The sequence below is a fragment of the Panthera onca genome, chromosome B3, assembly GCF_046562875.1.
Source record: "Panthera onca isolate mPanOnc1 chromosome B3, mPanOnc1 haplotype 2, whole genome shotgun sequence".
Lineage (NCBI taxonomy): Eukaryota > Metazoa > Chordata > Mammalia > Carnivora > Felidae > Panthera > Panthera onca.
In genome coordinates, this window is record NC_138344.1 from 117,561,988 (window position 1) to 117,587,186 (window position 25,199).

General features: G+C 38.0%; 1 protein-coding gene across 1 annotated transcript in view; it reads left to right on the forward strand.

Annotated features, from left to right (window-relative positions):
• The first annotated feature begins 1,752 nt into the window (after positions 1-1,752).
• The window catches only part of RBM25 (RNA binding motif protein 25), a 61,556-nt gene continuing 38,109 nt past the window's right edge, over positions 1,753-25,199 (forward strand). The window contains exons 1-5 of the mRNA XM_078448048.2: positions 1,753-1,944; positions 9,825-9,945; positions 16,710-16,759; positions 18,339-18,506; positions 23,873-23,930. Of these exons, the coding sequence (XP_078304174.1) occupies positions 9,840-9,945; positions 16,710-16,759; positions 18,339-18,506; positions 23,873-23,930 (382 nt within the window). The 5' untranslated portion in view covers positions 1,753-1,944; positions 9,825-9,839. The remainder of the gene's footprint in view (positions 1,945-9,824; positions 9,946-16,709; positions 16,760-18,338; positions 18,507-23,872; positions 23,931-25,199) is intronic.

Consider the following 25,199-nt stretch of genomic DNA (forward strand, 5'->3'; position numbering starts at 1 on the left):
CAATAGCTCTGCGGAATAGATATTTTAAAAAAAAATTTTGTGTTTATTTATATTAAAAAAAATTTTTAACGTTTATTTATTTTTGAGAGAGAAAGCGCAAGTGGGAGAGGGCCAGAAAGAGGGAGACAAAGGATCTGAAGCAGGCTCTGTGCAGCGAGCACAAACCCTAACGCAGGGCTCGAACTCATGAACTGTGAGATCATGACCTGAGCCGAAATCAAAAGTTGGCCACTTAACCAACTGAGACTCCCAGGCACCCCAGTATTTATTTTTGAGAGAGGGAGAGAGACCAAGGGCACAAACACAAGGTGGGCAGATGGGAGGAGCAGAAAGAGGAGGAGAGGGGCAGAGAGGGAGAATAAGAATCCCAAGCAGGCTCCCTGCTGACCATGCAGAGCCAGACTTAGGCCTTGATCTCATGACCTGTGTGATCATAACCTAAGCCGAAATCAAGTCAGAGGCCTAACCCAGTGAGCTACCCAGGCACCCCTGGGGAATAGATATTATTAGCCCTACTAACATTAAGAAAACCTAATGAGTGGAAATACAGATGGATGTAAATTTTACAAATGGTAGTAATGTTATATAGCCTTTCCCGTTAGTGTTCCCATTGCATTTTATGTTCTGTTGGTACTCATGCATAATCATTTTTTCTTTTTCTTTTTAATGTATAATCCTTTCTTTCATTCAACAAATATTTATTGAGCACTTGCTGTATGCCAAACCTTGTCTTAGGCACTGGGCACTGGGACACAGCAGTGAACAAAACAATCCCTGTATTCCTTAAGTTTACATTATGATGGGGTAGGGGAAGACAAACCAGAAAATAAATAAGAAAAATATAAAGTTAGTAAGTGGTGATAAATGCTGTAGAGTAAAATCCAATAGGAAAAGCAGATAAAGAAAGGGAGTGTGTTTCAGTTTTACACACAGTGGTCAGTCTATCATCTGACGTTGTTTGTGGCTCTTCCCAAACAAGGATAAAATCTTACTTGTATTTACCTTCCAACACTCAGGGAGCCAACAACTTTATGTCCAATAAATGATAAGCCTGAGAAGAGTTGGGAAACAAAGGCCTGTAAAAAGATATTGACCGTAAAGGGCATAAATTGAAGAATCATTTATGACTAGTTTCACTTAGTTGCATTAATTTAGTTTCATTTCCATTAATAAGTGAATTTCTTTTCAGCACCTTTGCATTACAGAATGAAAGTTGTGTTAAAAGTTCTTACAGGCTATTTTAGGTATTTCAAGTATCTTTAGCCCCCTCTTTGGCTCTACTAGTGAGCACAAGGGGTGTGCGCGTGCACTTAAAAAAAAAAACAACACACCACGCCCTCTGGCAGTTATTTCTTGGTATCAAGAATAGCTGTTTTCCAGGGGAAAGTTAGCATTTGGGACTTCGCACTAACGTGCTAGGTGAAGCCCCGTTAGCAGTCCATCCCACCTCAACGAGCCACAAAACAAGCCTGCACGCCCGGAAACACAAACTACAAAAAGTGAGAATCTAACAACCCCAGCGCCCCGCGCAGCGGAACCTTGACCTCAAGATGGCGTCTCGTAGTCATAAGATTCAATCAGCTCCAATCAAAAATGGCAGGGTGGGTCGTAATTTACAGTTCGAGCCTTTCTAGTCCCCACCAGGCTCTCCTTCTCTATGGTTATTGGCCGCTGCGTGGTGATTCAGAGCCAAAGGGAAGACTATCTATACACGTTCTTCTCTATGATTCTCCTCTTCAGTCGGCCTGGCCGCAGTGCATGCCGGGCAAGAGGAAGACCTCCAGAAGCTCCCCGCGCAGCGCGGCTGTGTTTGCGGCCTGTGCGAGTAGGCGCTTCGGAACCAGTCTCCCGGCGAGCGGTGCGCAGAAACCTCGAACCGGTGGAGCCCACTCGTAACCTGGAGCCCGGAAGGCCGCGAAGACCGTACTGTTTTCTCAGCGGCGGGTGAGTCCACGCCTCTGAACGCGTGTGGGAACCGGGAGACCCGGGAGACCGGGAGTAGGGGAAACCAGGGAGGGTGCGAAAGGGCCGGGGTGGGATTGGGGGTGAAGAGGGGTTGGGGTGGGGGAGGGGGCTGGCACGAGGCTTGGGTTTCTTCACTTCTCTAAGGCCTCGAAAACCAGTGGGCCCAGCAGGAACCCGTGGAGGCCGGGACCTACTGCCAGAGCTTTCCTCCTTGCATTGTCGCCCACTTTCTCTTTCCCTCCCACGGCCCGTCACTGAGTGGATCGTCTGGGCCTTTTCTGGGCTCCACGTTTGCCACAAAACGATCGGTCTGCCCCTGGGGAGCCCTTCCCTGAGGCCCCTTTCTAACCCGAGCCTGGGGAACCTTACTGTAGATTTTCCGGGCCTAGGACACTCTTGCCCCAGGCTTTGCCCACAAGCCAGAGAGCAGCCACCCGTTTTAGCGAGGTGCCGGCCACCAACGGATTTCTTTCCCTTCCTCTTTGGTCATCCAGAGCCCTCCACCGAGTGCACTCCCCCACACCCACTCCGGATTCAGCTAATGCCCACCTTTTTTGGCACCCTCTTGGTTTGCTTGTCTAAGATTGTGATGAGTATTGTGGTCCTGCCCCCTTCCTCCTTTGGAGGTTGCAGTAAACTATATCCCCATTCATTCTAGGCGATGACCAAGCTCCACATTAAAATGTGTTACTTCTTTCTTACTCTTCTTTGGTCTTCAGTACTTTTTAAATACGTTTTTCGAAGTAGATCTAGGAGTACGAAGATTATTTTGAAGTTATGTAATGTGGATATTTATATTGCCATGGAAAAGCCATTTTGATCCTGGGCAGAGAGGAGCAGACCAAAAGGAGGGAAGAGATTGGACTTCTCTTGTACCAGACTGCTCTAGTATGAAGTACTGTGAATTAGGTAGTTGGCAGTGGAGTATAAACAATTTTTATATGGTCTTGGGAACTTTGATTTTTAAAAGCTTTCCAAAAACATTCAGGGGCCTTGAAAGGCATTCAGTTGGTCCTCATGATTCAAGCACATACTATACTATTCTAATTAACCTAACTTTTCTTGAAGCTTTGGTTTTTCTTCATCTGTAAATTGAGGATTATAATAGTATCCACTTCATAGGTTATTGTTATTAGGGATTAATTGAGAAAAAGTATGTAAAATCCTTAGTGCGATGTCTAAGTCACATAGTGTTTAGTTTGCATTAACTGATACTGTTATTTAAGAAATTTCAGTGAAGTACAAGAGCCTGATCCTGACTCTTAACGTTTCGTCCAATGTACTCTGAATAGACTTTTCTAAATAAAATCAAAGTTAACCCTTAATAAAAAGTTTCTTCTTGGTATGTTATTACTAGAAAGAGGCATTGTGATACAGTGAAAACAGCCTTTGGATTGGTAATTTCAGGATAGTGTGGACGTTGGAGTCCCCACTCACTTAATGTGTTTCCATGGACAAAATAGCTTCTTCATCTGTAAAAGGACAATAATATATCTACACCAGGTAATTTGGGAGATTCAGTGAGATAATGTATGTTGAAGGCTTTTGTAAACAGAAGTAAATAAAATGTTAGTTAATACTTTTATTAAATAATAATTCTTCTTGGAGTTACCGGATTCCCATTTCTGGTCTCCAAAATATGGTTTTTCCTGTATGTATGTATGTATGTATGTATGTTTGAATGTTTGATTCCAGAACATTTCTAGTAAGAAAATGTTTTCATTGTCCCAATGTTGCATATAGGCACTATATGTTAATAATAGTTTGGGCCAAGGTGTTTTTTTTTTTTTTTTGTGGTTTGGTATCTTTTTATTTTACTGTGTTAAGGCTTTAAATCTGTTATTAAAATAAAATGAGTTCATTTTAATATTGGTAATTACTTCAGACCCGATATTAGTTTGGGATTTTCAAGTAACTTCTTGGGTCACTGATTAGCTATATAGTTTTTTCATTTATATACGATTTAAAGAAAAATTGTATTGACTATTTTGTAACTTTGGAAGCAGAAGTAGTCATAAATCTTTTAACGTCTTACAAAAACATTCTGTGTATTTTGTTTAACCTCTTGATAGTTTTTTCTGACAACTACCACTGCCATTCCTAAGAGGATTTCGATTGATTATCCTTTAAAGTTTTTGAATAGCTTTTCTCTTGCTTTTTAAAAAAATTTTGAAACTTCAGAAAATAAAAAGAACATAACATTTACACCCCAGAATTACTGATACTGCTTTTTAGAACTTAATCAGCACAATTTCAAACTTCAAAAAAGTTGCAAGAAGAGTAGAAAGAATTCTTAAATAGCTTTTCACCCAGATTCCCCAAATGATAACATTTCACAAATTTACTTTGTCCTCTCCTCGTTTTCTTCATAGTTTTCTTCTGAAATGTTTTGCTAGTAAGCCACAGATGAGGTGTCCCTTAGCTCTTAAATACTTAAGTGTATATTTCTTAGAATAAGGGTATTTTCATATTTAATAGCAGTACAGTGAACAAAATCAGGAAATTAATATTGATTCAATATTACTAATTTACAGGTCTTAATTGGATTTAGCCTGAACTTGTTCTGAATTGATAATTGCTTTTTTTTTTTAAAGCAACTTTACTAAGGTGTAATTGATACATAAAATACACTTGTTGTAATGTGCAATTTGATGATTTTTAGTAAGTGTTCAGAGTTGTGTGACTGTTACCCCCAAAAGGATCCTTCTTTCCGGTTTGCAAGTCACTCCCTGTTCCCACCTCAGCTCCAGACTACCACTAATTTTTCTCTGTAAATAGTATTGCTTTTTAATCATTGAAAATGGTAAAACTGCAAAGTGGAAAGCTAAGAAAAAGATCACGTCCCTTTTTGGAGACTTAAAACACTTGAGTATTTTCATACCTCTGAAAAGCTTTCCTGCAAAAGAAACATTTTGTTAATCGAGCATTTCCTATTCTTCTTTGGATATGGAATACTCTTTCCTAGGAATAGTTCCTGAAGACTCCACTTCTGTAGAAATTCAGTTTGAGATGCGGTTTTGAGGGGCTTGCTTTCCTTAGGCTGGGACAGGTATGTCAGTCCATTGTACCTTGTAGGCTGTAAGCAGAGCAGGGAACAATACATGCTACAGTACTGATCACTTATATTCAATGAAGAGCTACTGGACTGGCAGTGTAACTGTAGGAAAATAATGTTTAGAAAAGAATCTGACACACAATTGGAGCTAGATATCTGTTGAATGAATGAGTTGTATAAGTATTTGTTCAGGAGAATCTGTTGGTTCATTTGCCTCTTACCATTCAGAAATTTGGCACACCGGGTCTGGATGGGGTTAGCCAGTAAATCTATTCCGGGTGAAATATTTTTTCTATTGGGATAAATCTGCAATGGAGGAATGGTTATTAGCAGTAAATGGTGTGAGAAAAGGATTTAACAACATAACGAGAAAAAAAAACATAAAGAGGAAAAAGTGAAAAAAAGAAAAGCAGAATGCATGCATATGTTGAGTGGTAGGGATACATGTTATTTAAAGTTTTTTTTTTTGGACAGAGGAAACTAGATTTATTGAGATAAAATTTACATACAATAAAATGCACCCATTTAATTTCAGTGAATTTTGACAAACGCGTAATAAATCTGTATGACCACTGCCACACTAAAGTAGGCACTAAAGATAATGATAGGTGCTCATTTTGTTACTTTGGGCTATAAGGTTTCATACTGAGCCGGTAAAAATGCTTTGAGCCTTCTAGGGGTGCGTGGCTGGCTCAGTGGGAAGAGCATGTGGCTCTTAATCTCGGGGTTGTGAGTGTGAGCCCCACGTTGGGCGTAGACATTGCTTAAAAATAAAATCTTACTGAAAAAAAAAAATGCTTTGAGCCTTCTAAAGGTGAAGCCCTCCAGAGTGAAAGTGAAAAATACAAGTATTTTGTAAATGTTACCTAAATCATTTCAGTGCTAATAAAATAACCTTTGCAACTCTCTTTTTCTTAAACTCCTTGTGTGATCCCTCAGCAATTGGCTACACTTGAAATAAGTACATCCAGAATCTAACACTTTCACCACCTATTCCAGACCACCCTCTCCTGTCTGTATTATTATAGTAGTCCTTTGCATCTCCACTTGTTCTCCAGTCTCATTAACACAGTGGCCAGTGACGCTATTAAAATGCCAGTCTTACTAACACAGTGGCCAGTGACGCATTTAAAGTGTAAGTCAGGTCAAAAGCCTTTCAAATGTTTTCCATCTCAGAGTAAAAATCAAAACCCTTGCAGTGGCCTACTAAGTGCTACATTCTGTGAGCCCGCTCCCCTAAGTAATACTTGGCATTTATCTTTGCTTTCCTCAAGTACTCTGCTCCAGCTGTTGGCCTTGTTTTTCCTCCCACAAAACACTACATGATCACCTCAGGCTCCTGTATTTGCTGTTTTCTTTGCTTGGAAGGCTGTTGCCTCCGTATATGAGGCTTCCTGTCTTGGCCGCTTTGGAGTCTTCATTCAGTTTGCCTATCTTCTTTGTGAGGCCCAACCACCATATTTAAAGTAAAGTGCTCCCATGTTCTTTTCCCTACTTTATTCTACAACGTACCTACCAACTTTTTGTTGTTGTTATTTTATTTTTTTAATTTACATCCAAGTTAGCATATAGTGTAACAATGATTTCAGTAGATTCCTTAATGCCCCTTACCCATTTAGCCCATCCTCCCTCCCACAACCCCTCCAGGAACCCTCTGTTTGTTCTCCATATTTAAGAGTCTCTTAATTTTTTTCCCCCTCCCTGTTTTTATATTATTTTTGCTTTCCTTCCCTTTCCTTGTGTTCATTTGTGTCTTAAAGTCCTCATGTGAGTGAAGTCATATGATATTTGTCTTTCTCTGACTAATTTTGCTTAGCATAATACCCTCTAGTTCCATCCACATAGTTGCAAATGGCAGGATTTCATTCTTTGTGATTGTTGGAGTAATACTCCATTGTATATGTATAGTATCTTCTTTACCCATTCATCCATCGATGGACATTTGGGCTTTTTCCATACTTCGGCTATTGTTGATAGTGTACCTACCAACTTTGAATCTCCATATAATTTATTATGAGAATATTACAATTTATCAACTGTAGGTAAAAACTGATCAGCTTTGCTTATGGTTATAAAAGTATTCTTAGTCATTTTCACACATGCCAAAACATAAAAGTTTATGTTGAAAAAAGTGGTTGATACTCTCACTTTAGGGTGTTTAAGGTGAACATTAATATTGGTCAGTGATCATCAGAATTGTTTGTTTTCTGACCATAGGAGGGACCATTATCTTATTAAGATACCTTTCTTTACCTTTGAATTTTCGCCTATGAATAAGCAAGTTTTAGATGGTTTTAAATGAAAGGGACATACAACAAAAATTAGAAGTGAATAGAATGCATACGTTAGCATAAAACATATAATCTGGTTATTCTTACAGAATGAATTATACATTTAAGAGCCACGAAATACAATTGAAACACCAAGAACATAAAGCGTTTTAAAAAAATGGTTACAGCTTAATACTTGGCAATAAATTCATGCTCCGGTCTTTGTAAAAACATTGTGAGGCTAGACACTGGGTCATTGCTAGCATAGAAATTGGCACATGGGAGCTTGTTAATAAATTTGTTTACTGATTCATTCACTAATTTATTTATTCAACAGGTATTAATACCAACTGCCCTCCTAAGAAAGTGCTGAGATAGAGTATTATAATGATAATAGAAGAGCTTCTGTAAGTAGGACAGTAGCCCTCTTTTGAAAGGAGATACACTTCTGCCCCCTCCTGTAGAATGCTTGTTTTTATTTTTGGGCAAAAAGTATTACAAAAAGATTAAAAATTCAACACATTTATAATATTAAATTAGTTCCATTTTTCCTTTTTAATTTATGCTGATGCTTAAGATTTTAAAGCATTTTCCAGTACCTTATTTTCTAAGTGTATGAAATTCTAGGAATTTGTTTTACCTGTAAAGCTTTGTAAATATTTTAAGTGTACTGTGTTTTCTGAAATGGAAGTTTAGCTTTTATAGAATTATCCTAAATAATCCTGTATTATCCTAACTTATCCTAACTTATTAAGTCAACACTGAGGAAGAACAGCTGTGAGCCTGAAGGACATGCTTATCTAAGACTGTTTTAAAGAAAAGTCTAATAAACAGGTAAAAAGATACTCAACCTCATTAGTGATTAAGGAAATACACATTGAAATGAGAGTATTTTTTACCTATGAGACTGTTATAATTTAAACACTGATTTACTCCAGTGATGTTGAGGATCTGAGGAAAGGGCATACATACCCATGTATTGGTGGTGGGGATATAAATTTGTACGTTAGTTTTGGAGGATGGTTTGGAGGTAAAGTGTAGATACATACAGTACTAAGCTGTGTTATAAAATTATTTGCACAGGTGCATAGATTTATATATCCAGTATGCCTAAGAATGTTCAATGTTATTTGTAAGAGGCAAAATGTGGAGCCAATCATCCTTGTTGATTGAATAATTATTGTATACCTGTATTATGGTAGTTTACTGCATTATAAAGGTTGGGATAGAACTTTGTGAACTGATATGAAGAGATGTTAATGACAATGAAGTAGAAATGCACGTAACAATATAGTATGATTATACTGTTTGCAGAAAAACACAAATAATTATATGTTAGTTTGTGTATAGAAAGCTATTTAGAAGAATACAACGGTATATACCAAACTGTTGGGATTAGGGGGCGAGGAAGTGGAAGACATGCACTTTTTATCTTCTCTCTTCTGAAGGGTGAGTAAATCAGTGTATGAAATACACACACAGAAATAGTACAAATGTTCTTTAAAAGCTTCAAACAACTCTAGACCCCTTCAGTTGTAGAGTGTAGGTGAAATTTTTCCTAGTATCCAACAAACATCCTGTTCATTAAATTGCTACCCTTTAGTGCCATCACTGATACGGGATCACCGATTTTGGCTGCTTTTTAAAATTGGTACATGGGATCTTCCTAGGGCATCACATTGTTTTTCTACTTTTTCTTATAGTTCTGGACACTCAAGTATGTTGATGAAAATATAAAATTTGGTCATAAAGGAGTCTTAAATACATTCATTTAGCTAAAACACAAAATTAAATTTCTTTTAAGTAATATAAATCAAATGAAGTGATTCATTGTATTCTTACATTAAATCAAATGCTAACATCTGATTTCTTGAATTTCATTCATTCATTGAATTTCATTCAAGAATGGTTAAGAGTTTTGTTTTTATCAAAAATTATGACATCTTTCTCACTGTCACAAATTTTATGTTCTTTATATTTGAATGGTTACCATGTGACCTGATGTCAGGCGGTTTCTTCCCCCTCAGGTTTATAGTTTACTGAGACAGTCATTTGTCCTTGAGGAACTGGCCAACATTGAGTCAACAAATACTGCGTAACTTTGTACATTTAGTTTTCAGGGTGCTGATGTGTGTAAAAAATGACTGCATCAGAGCACTTAAAAAAAAAAAAAACTGTTAGATAACCTTCCTGGATTCTGAGTTTGGTTTAAAAAGATTCGTTGATGTTTGGTTTTTAATTTTTGGATATTAACTGAACCTCAAAATTTTTTTCTTCCTTTATATGTATTCCCACATGATTGTAGGAGTCTATCCTGAATTTAGATCGTGTACATTTTGGGAACTTATTTTAGAAAAGATCTAAGTTTTAAAAATTCTCAATGGACAGACAGAGAAAAGAGGGTCTTTGCCAACTCCTTTGGGTAAGAAAACTTTAGAATTTTGCAGATACTCTAAAAATGAAGGCCAACAAACCAGGCATATCAAATTGCAAAGATTTCAAATAAAATGATTTGTCATGATTTTTTTCTTTAGACCGCTGCAGTAAGAATGTCTTTTCCCCCTCATTTGAATCGCCCTCCCATGGGAATCCCAGCACTCCCACCAGGGATTCCACCCCCGCAGTTTCCTGGTTTTCCTCCACCTGTACCTCCAGGTAAGTTTGTGGATACTGTTGTTTCTTTAACCTGCAGTTTCATCATTACACTGTTAACTTTAGGAAAATGATATGTGTTAGTAGTAAAGATGTCTGTTAGCATCCTTTTGTAAATGTGATGTATCATTTTCCTGTGGCAGTACTTTTCATCTCTGGGTGAGTATCAAATTCATCTGGGGAGATTAAAAAAAAAAAAAAACCCTTTATTTAAAAAAAAAAAATAGGGGGGTGCCTGGGTGGCTCAGTCAGTTGAGCGTCCGACTTCAGCTCAGGTCATGATCTCTCAGTTCGTGGATTCGAGTCCCGCATCAGGCTCTGTGCTGACAGCTCAGAGCCTGGAGCCTGCTTCAGATTCTCAAGTCTTCCTCTCTCTCTGCCCCTCCCCCACTCATGCTCACTCTGTCTCTGTCTCTCTCCCTCTCTCAAAAATAAACATTAAACAAAAATTTAAAAAGGTAGTACGTTCGTATGGTTCAGTCATCAAAAAGGTATACAGTGAATACTTTTCCTTGAATTCCTACATAACTTACTACTATCTCTTACCGAAAGAGGGAAACTTCTTTTTATTTAACTTTTTTGTATTTAAAAAATTTTTTTTTAACATTTACTTATTTTTGAGAGAGAGAGAGAGAGAGAGAGAGAGACAGAACGTGAGTGGGGGAGGGGCAGAGAGAGAGAGGGAGACACAGAATCCGAAACAGGCTCTAGTCTCTGAGCTGACAAAGCCCAATGCGGGGCTCAAACTCATGGACTATGAGATCATGACCTGAGTTGAAGTCGGATGCCCAACCGACTGAGCCACCCAAGCGCCCTGAGAGGGAAACTGTTTTAAACAGTCATTAGTTTCTTTATTCTTCCAGATACTTTTTAGTACATATTACATGCCATCACAAGTATATATTCTTTTATCCAATGGTTTTTTTTTTTCTTAAGGTAGATGTATAGTAGCATCTTATATGTACTGTTCTGCCCCTTTTTTTATGCTTGATAATATATTTTGAAGAGCTTTCCAGATTACCATATAAAAGCTTCCTCTCTCCAAAGCTCTTTGAGGTCTAAAAAAAAAGAATTTTTTTTTTTCAGGCCCTACTCCAACACACTGATTAAGATCCTCAAGGTACTGGGGCTTAGGAATGTTTATTTTCAATAAGTTCATAGGCGGATCCTAAGGATCTATTTAAGCAAAACTAAGAGAACCCACATTTGAGAACCATTATCTTTTTATTTTTATTTTTATTTTTTAACATTTATTTATTATTGAGAGACAGACACAGTGTGAGCAGAGGAGGGGTAGAGGGAGTGGGAGACACAGAATCCGAAGCAGGCGAGAACCATTATCTTGAGGTACATCTTAACATTGCTTGGCCTAGAGAGCAAGAGTTTTCCTTTGGTTTATGGGCAGTAGTTCAGATATTTTTAACAGGGCTGAAAAATTTTTATACAAAATCGGCTTCTCTTCCAAAAGACAGCATCTTAAGAGCTGTCCTTAATTTGTATGTGAAAAGTTTTGCTTTTCTTATGTTTGCTTTTTTGCTGAAATCAGCAAATGATCCTGTAAATAATCCAGAAATATTTGAGGAAAGCTTTTTTTTTTAATTAAAAATGTTTAAAATTAATTTATTTATTTTGAGAGTGAGTGAGTGCATGCAGGGGACAGGCAGACGGGGAGAGAGAGAATCCCAAGCAGGCTCTGTACTGACAGCACAGAGCCTAATGTGGGGCTCGAACTCACAAACGGTGAGATCATGACCTGAGCTGAAATCAAGAGTCAGATGCTTAACCGCTTAGCCACCCAGGCATCCTGTTTGAGGGAAGCCTTATATCAGAGACCTGTTTTTAACTATTGGATTATCTATTTGAAATTACAGTGTTTTATTGTTGAGAGATCAACAGTACATTGAAGTTGGCTCATAAGATGGGTTGTTAATTCACAACACATTCTACGGACTCAGTTTTGAGGCCTCCTGCTCCTAGGGCAAGTATATAGCAGTGTTGGAGTAGGTATGAAAAGCCACAAGATAAACATGGCTGAGAGAGAGACAACGCGAGTGGGGTAGAGGCAGAGAGAGAGGACACAGTCTGAAGCAAGCTGTCTGCACAGAGCATGATGCTTGAATCGACGAATCTCTAGATCATGACCTGAGCCAAAGTCAGACGCTTAACCAACTGAGCCACCAGGTGTCCCCCATGATATATTTTTTTTAAACAAAACCCTTGTGTTATATAGCTTTATAGGAAAGAATAGTTTACTTTTTAAAAAATTTCTTTATGAAGAAATTTAAGGGATTGGGAATGAAGCATAATCACTTATTCAGAATCAGGAAAGATGACTGAAAGATCAGTGCCTTAATTTCTCTACTAGTAGATTGGTTTTATAGAAAAGATTTAAATTCCTTTGATGGGGTACCTGGGTGGCTCAGTCGGTTGAGCTTCCGACTCTTGACTTTGGCTCAGGTCATGATCTAATGGTTCATGGGTTTGAGTCCTGCATTGGGCTCTTCACTGACAGTGTGGAGCCTGCTTGGATTCTCTCTCTCCCTCTCTATCTCTGCCCCTCCTTGCTTGTGCGCATGCGCTTTCTCTCCGTGTGTGTGTGTGTGTGTGTGTGTGTGTGTGTGTGTGTGCGCGCGCGCTCTCCCTCAAAATAAATAAACTTTAAAAAAAGTTTAACTCTTTTTTTTTTTTAAAGAGCAAATACTAAATTTAACCTTTTCTGATGAACATTATACCAAATTATTAAATGGAAGTAGAAGATAAATGAAACCTGTTTCTCTTTTTTTTTTTTTTAACGTTTATTTATTTTTTTTTTTATTTTTTTTTTTTAAATTTTTTTTTTTCAACGTTTTTTATTTATTTTTGGGACAGAGAGAGACAGAGCATGAACGGGGGAGGGGCAGAGAGAGAGGGAGACACAGAATCGGAAACAGGCTCCAGGCTCGGAGCCATCAACCCAGAGCCTGACGCGGGGCTCGAACTCACGGACCGCGAGATCGTGACCTGGCTGAAGTCGGACGCTTAACCGACTGCGCCACCCAGGCGCCCCAACGTTTATTTATTTTTGAGACAGAGAAAGACAGAGCATGAATGGGGGAGGGTCAGAGAGAGGGAGACACAGAATCCGAAACAGGCTCCAGGCTCTGAGCTGTCAGCACAGAGCCCGACGCGGGGCTCGAACTCACGGACCGTGAGATCATGACCTGAGCCGAAGTCGGCCGCTTAACTGACTGAGCCACCCAGGTGCCCCAAACCTGTTTCTCTTAAGACTACTCTCTTTGCTTATCTTTTAAAATGGGTCAGCAGGGGGCACCTGGGTTAAGTGTCCAACTCTTGATTTTGGCTCAGATTGTGATCTCACGGTTCATGGATTCAAGCCCCGTGTGGGGCTCTTTGCTGACAGTGTGGAGTCTGCTTGGGATTCTCTGTCCCTACCCTGTTCACGTCTTCTCTTTGTCTCTGTCTCTCTCTCAAATAAATAAATGAACATTAAAAAAAAAAAAAAAAAAAGGTGGGTCAGCTGCTCCTGAAACCAGATTGTAAGTGTTTCTTCTTGCCTGTTTGGTCATTGCCATACTAATGTGGGCATTTATTCAGAATAACACTATTAATTCTGATTGTATTTATAATAGCATACAGTATCATTTCTGTTCAGGGAAATATACTTGGGTGATAAATCAGACTTTAGTTACAACTCATTGTGCGTTCTTTGTAGAGCATCAATACTTTAAAAGGTAAATAATAAAATAGTATGCTAAACTCGTGTAGTAAATCAAGACCACACATAACCCATGTTCATGAATCATTTTCTTCTCTTATTAATGCAATTAATTGCACTTTTAAGTGTGATGGTCAAATTCTATATTAAATTAGAAAATAAATTTGAAAAATAACCGTAATTTTTCCCTAAAGAGTAATATGTGCATATAGAGAAAGAAAGGTTTTTCCCCATAGTTCTTGAGAATTCCCTTCCCCAAACATAGCCTTTCTTACCAGTTTGTAGTGTGCACGCTTCAGAGATGAACTATGTGTATCCTGATGTGTTTGCTTATGTATACTCTTTCCCTGCTTCTGTTTTTCTTTATTTTCTTTTAAATTAAAAAAAAATTTTTTTTTTTTTTTGAGAGAGAGCAAGAGCATGGGCACACATGCAAGCCAAGGGAGTGATGGAGAGAGAGGGAGGGAGAGAATCTTAAGCAGGCTCCATCCTCAGCACATAGGGCTTGATCCCACAATCCTGGGATCATGACCTGAGCCAAAATCAAGAATCCTACACTCAAGCGACAGAGCCACCCCGGTGCCCTCCCTCTTATTTCTGTTTTTTAAAAACAGCATAGTACTGCACTGTTCACGCTTTGTATACTTAGCATGTATAGATCTTTGTAATGAGTAGTAATACATTCTCTATTATGAATTTCATATTGCATGAAATTTAGTAAGTTGGGCTAAGAAATGTATTATTCAGGGGCGCCTGGGTGGCTCAGTCGGTTGAGCGGCCGACTTCGGCTCAGGTCATGATCTCGCGGTCTGTGAGTTCGAGCCCCGTGTCGGGCTCTCAGAGCCTGGAGCCTGTTTCAGATTCTGTGTCTCCCTCTCTCTGACCCTCCCCCGTTCATGCTCTGTCTCTCTCTGTCTCAAAAACAAACGTTAAAAAAAAAAAATTAAAAAAAAAAAAGAAATGTATTATTCAAATTTTAGTAACTATTAAAAAGGAACAAAAAATGGGGCACCTGGGTGACTCAGTTGGTAGAGCATGTTACTCTTGATCTCAGGGTTGTGAGTTTGAGCCCCATGTTGAGTTTAGAGCTTACTTTATTATTATTACTATTTTTATTTTTAATGTTTATTTTTGAGAGAGAGACAGAGCCAGAGTGGGGGAGGGGCACAGAGAGAGGGATACACAGAATCTGAAGCAAGCCCCTGAGCTGTCAGCACAGAGCCGAACTAGGGGCTTGGACTCACAAACTGTGAGATTGTAACCTGAGCCGAAGTTGGATGCTCAATCATGGGAGCCACCCAGGCACCCCTAGAGGTTACTTTAAAAGAAAAGGAAAAAACATTTTTTTTCTACTATGTCTTTCTGACTTTTTCTTTAACAGCTTACCTATGGAAAAGGTGCCATATAGATTACAGTTGATAAAAAGGGGGGAGGATTTATTTTTTTGTTTTATTTACAAAGTGAAAACTTTAGATAGGTTGATGAATTCTAGTTTTGAGCATCCACTGTATTTAAGTGCTACGCACAAATGATCTCCGTAAGTCTCATAGGTACTCCAAAGAAATGATTACCTTACTACAATTGAGGAAACTGTAGCTTAAGAGTTTGGCCACGGTTGCATAGTTAGGCATGACATAACGATGAGTTGAACCCAGGTTTGATTCCGAAGTCTTTTATTTTTTTTTTAAGTTTAATTACTTAATCTCTACATTCAGTGTGATCTCACGACCCTGAAATCAAGAGTTGCATGCTCTTCCCACTGAGCCAGCCAAGCACTTCTGTGTTTTTTCCGTTTTTGTAATACTCTTTTGGTGTATTGATAGGAATCCTGATTTTTCTCATTTAAAAGTTATTTTAAGTGAGTTATATTGGAAGATAAATGGATAATGTTAAGTGTTTAAGAATTTATTACCAGTCTTAGCTAGAGAATTCTTTTAAGTTGATGTTAAATTTGAACTGAAGAGCGACTTCGGAACTTCTTGAGATGTATTTAGAAGCATTTTAAAATTTATGTTAGAAAACTGGACAAAATCTTTCACTGATTTTTGCCCTCATTACATTCTTTTTCTTAGTACTCAAATGGTAAGATTTCATTAGTTATATACACAAGGACACTCTATATAGTAGCCATTGATTGGTAAACAATGTAGTTAAAAACAAAAATGCAGATTTCACTGCGATGTCAGTAATAGCCCATTAATCTCTCTTAAACCTTCAGAGCAGCAGATACTTGTCTTAGAGATTTTCTTTGACACTGACTGACATTCCTGGTCATATTTTTTGCATGATTTATTTTGAATTTTTTTAATTAATTTATTTTTAATTTCTTTAAAGTAAGCTCTATGCACAACGTGGGGCTTGAACACATGACCCCGAGATTAGGAGTCTCATGCTCCACTGACTGAGCTACCTAGGCTGCCTTATTTTTTTAATTTTTAGAGAGAGTGTGAGCAGGGTAGAGGGGCAAAGGGAGAGAGAGAATCTTAAAGCAGGCTACACAGTGCAGAGCCTGACTCGGGGCTCGATCCCATGACCCTGGGATCGTGATCTGAGGTGAAATCAAGAGTCGGACACTCAACTAACTAAGCCACCCAGGTGCCCTTGATTTTTGTTTTTATTAAAGAACCAGCAATAACACGATTCTATCTAGGTTTTCAGATTAATTTCTCATTTGATACCTTTTTTTTTTTTAACCTTTTGAAGGATTCATTAATACTGTTGTTTACCCATAAGTGAACCTGTATTTGTGTAAGTTACTGGCTTTCAGGATGTACTGAATCAGATGAACATGAATCAACAACTATAGAGTTTTTTAAACTTCTGAGACGAAAGCATATTGTGGCAGCCTTTTTGCTTTTTGAATAGTTTTTTTTGTTGTTATGTAAGTTTATATGGACTGGTCTGATGTCCCATTGCTTTTGAAAATAAGGCATTCATCAATATTTCATTGTCATTAGTCCTGCATTTTTATCTGTTGGTGTGGCATGTAGTTGATATAGAATGTAGTCTTATATATTTGTATTCTTACAATTTATTATGCTTTTTTTCTCAGGGACCCCAATGATTCCTGTACCAATGAGCATTATGGCACCTGCTCCAACTGTAAGTACAATTTTAAGGAGGAATGAGGAGATACAGTAGTAATACTTCTTTTAAAGCTAAACAACTTGATAAAGTATTTTAATGTTTGAAAGAATGATGGGGAGTGAGAGCATCCATGTATTTGAGTATCATTTTCACTCAGCTATGCATATTATGCAGTTGCCCCTAAAATAGGCTCCCTAAATAGTTTTATGATTTCCCTCGTATTCTCTACACTCTTCATATACTTGTTCTTTCAGATTTAGGACATTGGTTTTTTCACCATTCTCTCATTTTGTCTTGGTCCTGGGAGATGGGAGAATGATCTGACATGCAATCTCATAAAAGAAAGAAAAAATACTGTAGGAATGATCTTAGCAGAAATTTAAATTGTGAAGTGAAATTTGAGTTGAATATATTTCCATTCTTTCCTCATACCTACCTAATTTTTAGCCCCTTCCAACCTATTTTTGCTCTGTTGTCTGTTATGGTATCTTTAAGCTTTGTAAAGTTTTATTGAAGCCTTTACTCTGCTAAACTGTTTCATTTTCAGTCTTCTTAAGCCTTAATTCTTCACATTCATCAAAGCTTTTGTACATTCTCAGCATCTTCATTAAGAATGCTAACATGCTACTACACATGAATAAATAATAATCCTCTTAACTGTTATTTAGCCAGAATTTTTCTTTGAGTTAACTGGTAGAATATGAAGCTTCATTTGGAATTCTATGAGGGAGGGTAGATCTCATTACTTTCAACTGTTTCTCTACCTGTGGATTTTGAAATGGGAGGGAGAAGGAGGTGTTACCTATATTAAAAAGGAGATGGTAACTCTGTGGGGAAACAAATCTGCTGTGAGGCCGACCACTAAGAAGATACGGTTCTTCAGACCAAGGGGAGGTCTAATTTTTCTTGGATCAGATACCCATTGTTGGGGTATTTTGGAAAACCTCCACCTGACAGGTACTTACTGTCTTGCATTTCAGCCTAGGAAAAGGTGGGACTTGGGGTTTGGAGCAGCTCCCTTAGTTCACCACTCTTTATTCAGTGCCTTCTGTGGATGTTTTGCTAAATTCAGTTTCAGATGTAAAAATGAGTGAGATTGGTTCTCTGGGAAGTTGAAAGTTACAAAGGAAAAGTAAAAAATGCAACTGATAAAGGTAAAATTTAAGTTTTGGAGAATGCTGTGAGAGTATTTGAATACTCTTGTCAGAGGATTAGCAGGGATAATTGAAATTTGCTTTTATGTTTGTACAGAGTAGAGTTGTGACGGATCTCCTGGATATATTTGATAATTTTAAATGACTTATGATGTTGTGGACATTTAAGAATTAGGTCTTAAGTATAAAGAAATTTCCATCCAAGTTATTTTTATTTTCTTTTCCAAGTTGTTTTTTAAAAGAAAGGTTATCTAATATAGAACTTGTCGCAGATAATTTTGTGTTAATGAAAAATGATAGGAGCTTTAGATTAGGTATGTAGAACCTTTACTAATTGCTGTGTATGCACTACTTAAAAATTGTTGTTAGCTTAATGTTACATTAAACGTGATGGGAATTTAACTGCCAGGTCCAATTTTACTGCCTTTTTTTCACTCTAGGTTTTAGTACCCACTGTGTCCATGGTTGGAAAGCATTTGGGAGCAAGAAAGGATCATCCAGGCTTAAAGGCTAAAGAAAATGATGAAAATTGTGGTCCCACTACTACAGTTTTTGTTGGCAACATTTCTGAGAAAGCTTCAGACATGCTTATAAGACAGCTCCTTGCTGTAAGTGTTAAACTGTTTTTAATTTTTAAGTTTTATTATCGATTTCAAATTTATGAAAACGCAGAAAGGACTGAATAATCCTTTTCTGCTTTTTATTTTGAAAATGTTCAATCCTGCAAAACAGTTGAGTGAATAGTATAGTGAAACACAATTTTGTTTTGCCACATTTATTTTCTACCCGCGCGCACACACACCCCACACACATTTTTTCTGAATGATTGGAGATTAAGTTGTGACGTGATGTTTCATCTCTAAATACTTCCTGTTTTTCCTAAGATGGAGGACATTCTCCTATATGATCACAAAACCATCATCATACTTAAGAAATTTAAGGCTGGGATACCTGGGTGATGCAGTTGGTTAAGCATCTGACTTGGGCTCAGATCTTGATCTCAAGGTTGGTGAGCTCTAGCCTCACTGGGAATGAGCTTGAGCCCTCCCACTCCCACTCCCACTCTCCCTGTCTTTGCCCCTTGTGGAATTCTCTCTCTTTCCCTCTTTCTCTGCCCCTTGCTCAGTTGTGTGTTCTCTCAAAAAAAAAAAAAAAAAAAAAAAAAATTAAAGGCTGATACAGTATTTTTTCCCCCTGATATAATATTGTTAACTGAATGTATTTACAGTTCATATGTAATTTTCCCAATAATCTCCATAATTGCTGCATTTTGTTTATCTATGATTCAGTCAAGGATTATACATTGTACTGAATTGTTATACTTGGTTGGCAGGGCAGAGACTGACATGAGGCTCATAAGAGCATAAGGTCACGACCTGAGCCTCATGACCTGAGCCAAAAATCAAGAGTTGGATGCTTAACCACAGAGCCACCCTGGCGCCCCTAGACATCTTCTCTAATACAGAATAGCTTCCTGTCTTTTGCTTGTTTGTTTGTTTGCTTGTTTTGTTTTTGTTTTTCATGACATTGACATTTTTTTAAAAAGGTTTATTTTTGAGAGAGACAGAGAGAGGGAGAAGCGTGAGCACAGGGAGGGGCAGAGACAGAGGGAGACAGAAAATCTGAAGCAGTCTCTAGGCTCCAAGCTGTCAGCGCAGGGCCCAGCTCAGGGCTCAGACTCACTAATTGTGAGATCGTGACCTGAACCAAAGTCAGATGCTTAACTGACTGAGCCACCCAGGTGCCCCTGACATTGATGTTTAAAAAAATTTTTTTTAAATGTGTATTTATTTTTGAGAGAGAGAGCATGGACAGGAGAGGGGCAGAGGATACAAAGTGGGCTCTGTGCTGACAGCCTGATGTGGGGCTTGAACTCATTAACTGTGAGGTCATGACCTGAGGTGAAGTCAGACACTTAACAGACTGAGCCATCCAGTTGCCTCATTGGTTTTCTTTTTTTCTTAGTTTAGAAACTTTTATCCTGGGACGGGTGGGTGGCTCAGTTGGTTAAGCTTCCGACTTTGGCTCAGGTCATGATCTCGCTTGTTAGTGGGTTCGAGCCCCATGTTGGGCTCTGGGCTGACAGCTCAGAGCCCTGAGCCTGCTTCAGATTCTGTGTCGCCCTCTCTCTCTCCCCTTTCTGCTCATGCTCTGTCCCATGCCCTCCCTCTCTCTCTCTCTCTCTCTCTCTCTCTCTCAAAAATAAACAGAAAAAAAAAAGATTAAAAATTTTATCCTGGTGATAAATGCACTTTAAGTGAAATAATAATGATTTTATAATAAAAAACAACAGTGCCTGTACTCTCTCCCTCCATAATCTCCTCTGTTTTTTAAATAAGTGATTTTAAAATCTTCTCCTTTTTGATTTTATTGCCATTTCTGTTTTGTAGAGTGTATGATCCTTGAATTAAAAAATGTTTAGGAAATAAACACCACAAAACCTAGCTTCGTCAGACTCAGTATTTTGTGATACTGTCTCTAGATTTTTTTCTTAAGAAATAAATCATTACAGTTGGCCCCAATTCCCACTTCTTTTTTCACAGAGGTAATTATCAGAGGTAAACCACTATCCTAAATTTGGTGTTTATCATTCATGTGTGTATTTCTTACTTTAATTACATATTTATATATTCAGAAAATTTATAATTAAATTTTAATTCTGTACTACATAACTTGTTTTTTTCACCTAATATATATATACTTTTAGTTTACTTATTGCTATGTACCATTGGATTGTAGTAATGTACCATGAATTTTAAATTTTCTTTTTTTTTTTTTAAATTTTTTAATTAATCAATTATTTATTTATTTATTTTGAGACAGGGAGAGAAATAGAGCATGAGCAGGGGAGGGGCAGAGAGAGAGGGAGACACAGAATCCGAAGCAGGCTCCAGGCTCTGAGTTGTCAGCACAGAACCCAATGTGGGCTTGAACTCACAAACCAAGAGATCATGACCTGGAATTTAAAATTTTCTAATGATAGTCTTATGGATTGTTTCTATTTCTTAACACTATGTTTTGCTGTATGATTACTGGTAATGTCATGTCTTCAGTGAACATGAAAAAACTTCTGTCATGTATTCTCTTAGAAGTGGAATTTCTGAGTCTTACAGCCTGTTTATCTTCAGTTTTACAAGATAATGCCAACTTTTTTCCAAAGGAATGTTGGGAGGACATTTTTTAAAAAAACATCTCTATTGTGACATAATACTTATACTTTCAAATTCACCCTTTCATAATAATTCAGTTGTTTTTAGTATATTCACAAAGTTGTACAAACATCACCACTAACTTCATTCTAGAACATTTTCATCACCCCAACTACAAAACCTGTACCCTGTAAGTCACTTCCCATTCTCTTCTCTCCCCAGCGTATGGCAACCACTATCCTACTTTCTGTCTGTGTAGTTTTGCCTATTCTGGGTATTTTATAGACAGAGAATCATGGGGTATGTGTGGCTTTTTGTGTTTTGTCTTTTCTTTTTTACTTAATGTTTTCAGGGTTCATCTACATTGTAGCTTATATCAGTATTTCGTTCCTTTTTATGGCCAAATATTCCATCTGATGGACATACCTCATTTTGTTTACCCATTCATTAGTTGATGGGCAATTGGGTTGTTTCCACTTTTTGGTTGTCGTGAATAACGGTGCTGTGAATATTTGTGTACAAGTGTGTGGAGATAATGTATATATTCTATTCGAAACATCTTTTTATTTTTATTTATTTTTAAAGTTTGTTTATTTTGAGAGAGAGAGATTGAGAATCCCAAGCAGGCTCTGTGCTGATAGCACAGAGCCTGATGCAGGGCTCGAACTCACTAGCTGTGAGATCATGACCTGAGTCGAAGTTAGATGCTTAACTAACTGAGCCACCAGGGCTCCCCTTTAAGTTTTTTGCTTTTTTAAAAAAATTTTTTTTTTAACGTTTATTTATTTTTGAGACAGAGAGAGACAGAGCATGAACAGGGGAGGGGCAGAGAGAGAGGGAGACACAGAATCCGAAGCAGGCTTCAGGCTCCGAGCTGTCAGCACAGAGCCCAACTCAGGGCTCGAACTCACGGACCGTGAGATCATGACCTGAGCCCAAGTCGGACGCTTAACCTATCAAGCCACCCACGTGCCCCTCCCCTTTAAGTTTTAAGTAGGCTCTGTGACCAATGCAGGGCTCAAACTCACAACCCTGAGATCAAGTTGCATGCTATACTGAATGAGCCATCAGGGTACCCCTTATTTTTCTTTTAAGGCCTTAAATGTCTAGTGATCCTTGATTGTTTACATTTAAGAGTTAGGGATTAAAAGTCTTTTTGTGTGGAAATGCTGGGTTTGTAAAATGTTGAACATCATTGTAGGGTAATTTAGCCATCAGTTGATTGGTTTCATGCCTAGTGAGTATATGGTTGGCTGCCCTTGTTACCCATTCTGTATCCCTTCCTGATCTTTCATATCTGTTCTGTTCACTTTGTTCATAACTTCATTCTGTCTTTACCTGAGGATGGGGATAGTATAGTTTCTTATAAAGATAGCAGGCTATCTTCTCTGGGGGTGGAGATTAGAGTAGTTGCTTGAAAAGAACTCTGAGGCTTTCATTGTTCCATATTCATATTGTCAGGCAAGCACCTGTTTTTATTCAGCTTCATGCTGCAACTCCATTCTCCACTGTACGCACCTTTTACCTCTAGTCTAGGTCCACTTGGCTTTGTAGAATCCATTAACCTAATTCTTTCTCAGTAGTATCTTCATCTGTTAACACTTGGGAGTTACGGCTTTCTTTGATACACTGAATGAGTTCCCATCCTTCCATTTGCCTTTTGTCTCTTAAAATTTTTTTTAATGTTTATTCATTTTTGAGAGACAGAGCGTGAGTGGGGGAGGGGCAGAGAGAGACTGAAGCAGGCTCCAGGCTCTGAGCAGTCAGCACAGGCACAGGCACAGGGTCTGACGCAGGGCTCGAATTCATGGATGGGCAGATCATGACCTGAGCCGAAGTTGGTCGCTTAACCAGCTGAGCCACCCAGGCGCCCCTTGCCTTTTGTCTTCTTAAAATTTTGTTGAATTCTGGTGCCGTTTCCCCCTACAATGTTTGATCTCATGGGTTTTTATCTTTTATATTCCTTGATTTTCATTTTATTGGTTTTCTGTGAAGGAAGATGTGAAAAATACATGCATTCTCTTAGTTTTGACAGGCAGTCTTCAGTTACCATTTTCCACAAATAACTTTTTTTTTTTTTTTAACCTTCTAGCTTTTACTTTAATAATTAGAAATAATGTTTAAAAACTTTGCAAGTAAACAAAATAATGTTCTACTCTTCAGGTAACCTGCTCCACTCATATTTCTGATTTATCGAAAATTTTTTTCGTTGCATAAAGTCTTACTGTATATTTGCAATTTCATGTCCCATGTTATTTTTGTATCCTTATCAAGCATTTCCCCATGTTACTAAAAGACTTTTATGATATAGGGGCGCCTGGGTGGCTCACTGGGTAGAGCATGCAACTCTTGATCTTGGGGTTGTGAGTTTGAGCCCCCACATTGGGTATAGAGATTACTTAAAAAAAATCTTTAAAAAGTTGTTTATAGTATATACATGTGTTTTAGAACATAATTTTTATGGACTAATTTACTTGAATTTTTTATAGTTTATTTTAAATATTATGATATTGGTAATTTTGGCATTTTATATATTTTGGATAAGGTAAATAATGCTGTAAAATTTCTCTATTAAAAGGTAGCCAATTTTCTGCAAATAAGAGAATCTGTAAGAATTTATTATTTTTCTTTTAAATGATGTATTATATATTTCTTTTATATAATAAGCTTGTGGGAATTGAGAGAATTTTAAGAAATTTAATAGCTGGTATGATTTTTTTCTTTTATTTTTCTCGTGGTGGAAATATGATTGTGTTCTTATTTTTATTACAAATTAATTTATTTTATTAAATGGTAATGATCATTTTTTGTTTTTTATTTTGAAGAAATGTGGCTTGGTTTTGAGTTGGAAGCGAGTACAAGGTGCATCTGGGAAACTTCAAGGTAGGTAATTCTTACTAAGATCACTTTAAGCTATATAGATAGCTTCTTACATGTTTGACTCTCATTTCCCTTAACCATGGAGTATTCTGTTAGCACTCTTTGTCTTCCTTCTTACTGGAATAGGATTAAAGGTAGTTGGAAAGATTTAGCTGGGAGTTGAGATTAGAAAGTGGAAAAGCATTAACAGGAAGGAGGTAGGAGAGGAAAAAGTATTCAGATTTTTTTTTTACGGTATTGTTTTGAAAAGTCTGTTTTTCTCGGAGCAGCAGTGTATGATTAGCATTCAACACTTAGAACTTAGGAAGGAAGCAGGAGAACTGATGGTGAGATGACCTGTTTGTCTTAGAAGCAGGCTGTTCTTTCTTCTTGGTAAAAGCACCTGTTTGGTGTACATTATTCTTTTCTTTAATGTTTATTTTTGAGAGACAGGGGGTTGGGGGAGGCTAGGGGAGGGGTGGGAGTTGGGGGGGGGGGGGGGACAGAGGATCCGAGGTAGGCTCCACATGGTGACAGCAGAGAGCCTGATGCAGAGCCAGAACTCACATACCATGTGATCGTGACCTGAGACGAAGTCAGATGCTTAATGACTGATGTACATTCTTTTTTAAAGATTTTAATTTTTTTTTAACGTTTATTAATTATTAAAAGAGAGAGTCAGAGCGTGAGCAGGGGAGGGGCAGAGGGAGAGGGAGACACAGAATCTGAAGCAGGCTCCAGGCTCTGAGCTATCAGCACAGAGCCCGACACGGGGCTCAAACTCACAAACCGTGAGATCGTGACCTGAGCTGAAGTTGGACGCTTAACCGACTGAGCCACCCAGGCACCCCGACTGATGTACATTCTTGAAACACTTTTTATTATGGAAAAAATCATGCGTATATAAAATTAGAGTAGTGTGATGAATTTCCACATACTCATCACCTAGCTTTATCAACTCATGGTCAATTGTGCTTAACCTGTACCCTATCCATTTCCTCCTTATGTTATTTTTAAATTTATTGTTTAATTTCTTTTATTGTTTTAAAAATATTTTTGAGAAAGAGAGGCAGAGGGGATAGAGGGAGACAGACTCCCAAGCAGGTTCTGCACTCTCAGAGCAGAGTCTGATGTAGGGCTCAAACTCACGAACCATGAGATCACAACCTAAGCCGAAATCAAGAATCAGATGCGTAACCATTGAGCCACCCAGGCACCGCCTCCTTATATTATTTTTAGGCAATCCCAAGCACCCATCACACCCCCTCTTTATATATTATTTTTAAGCAATCC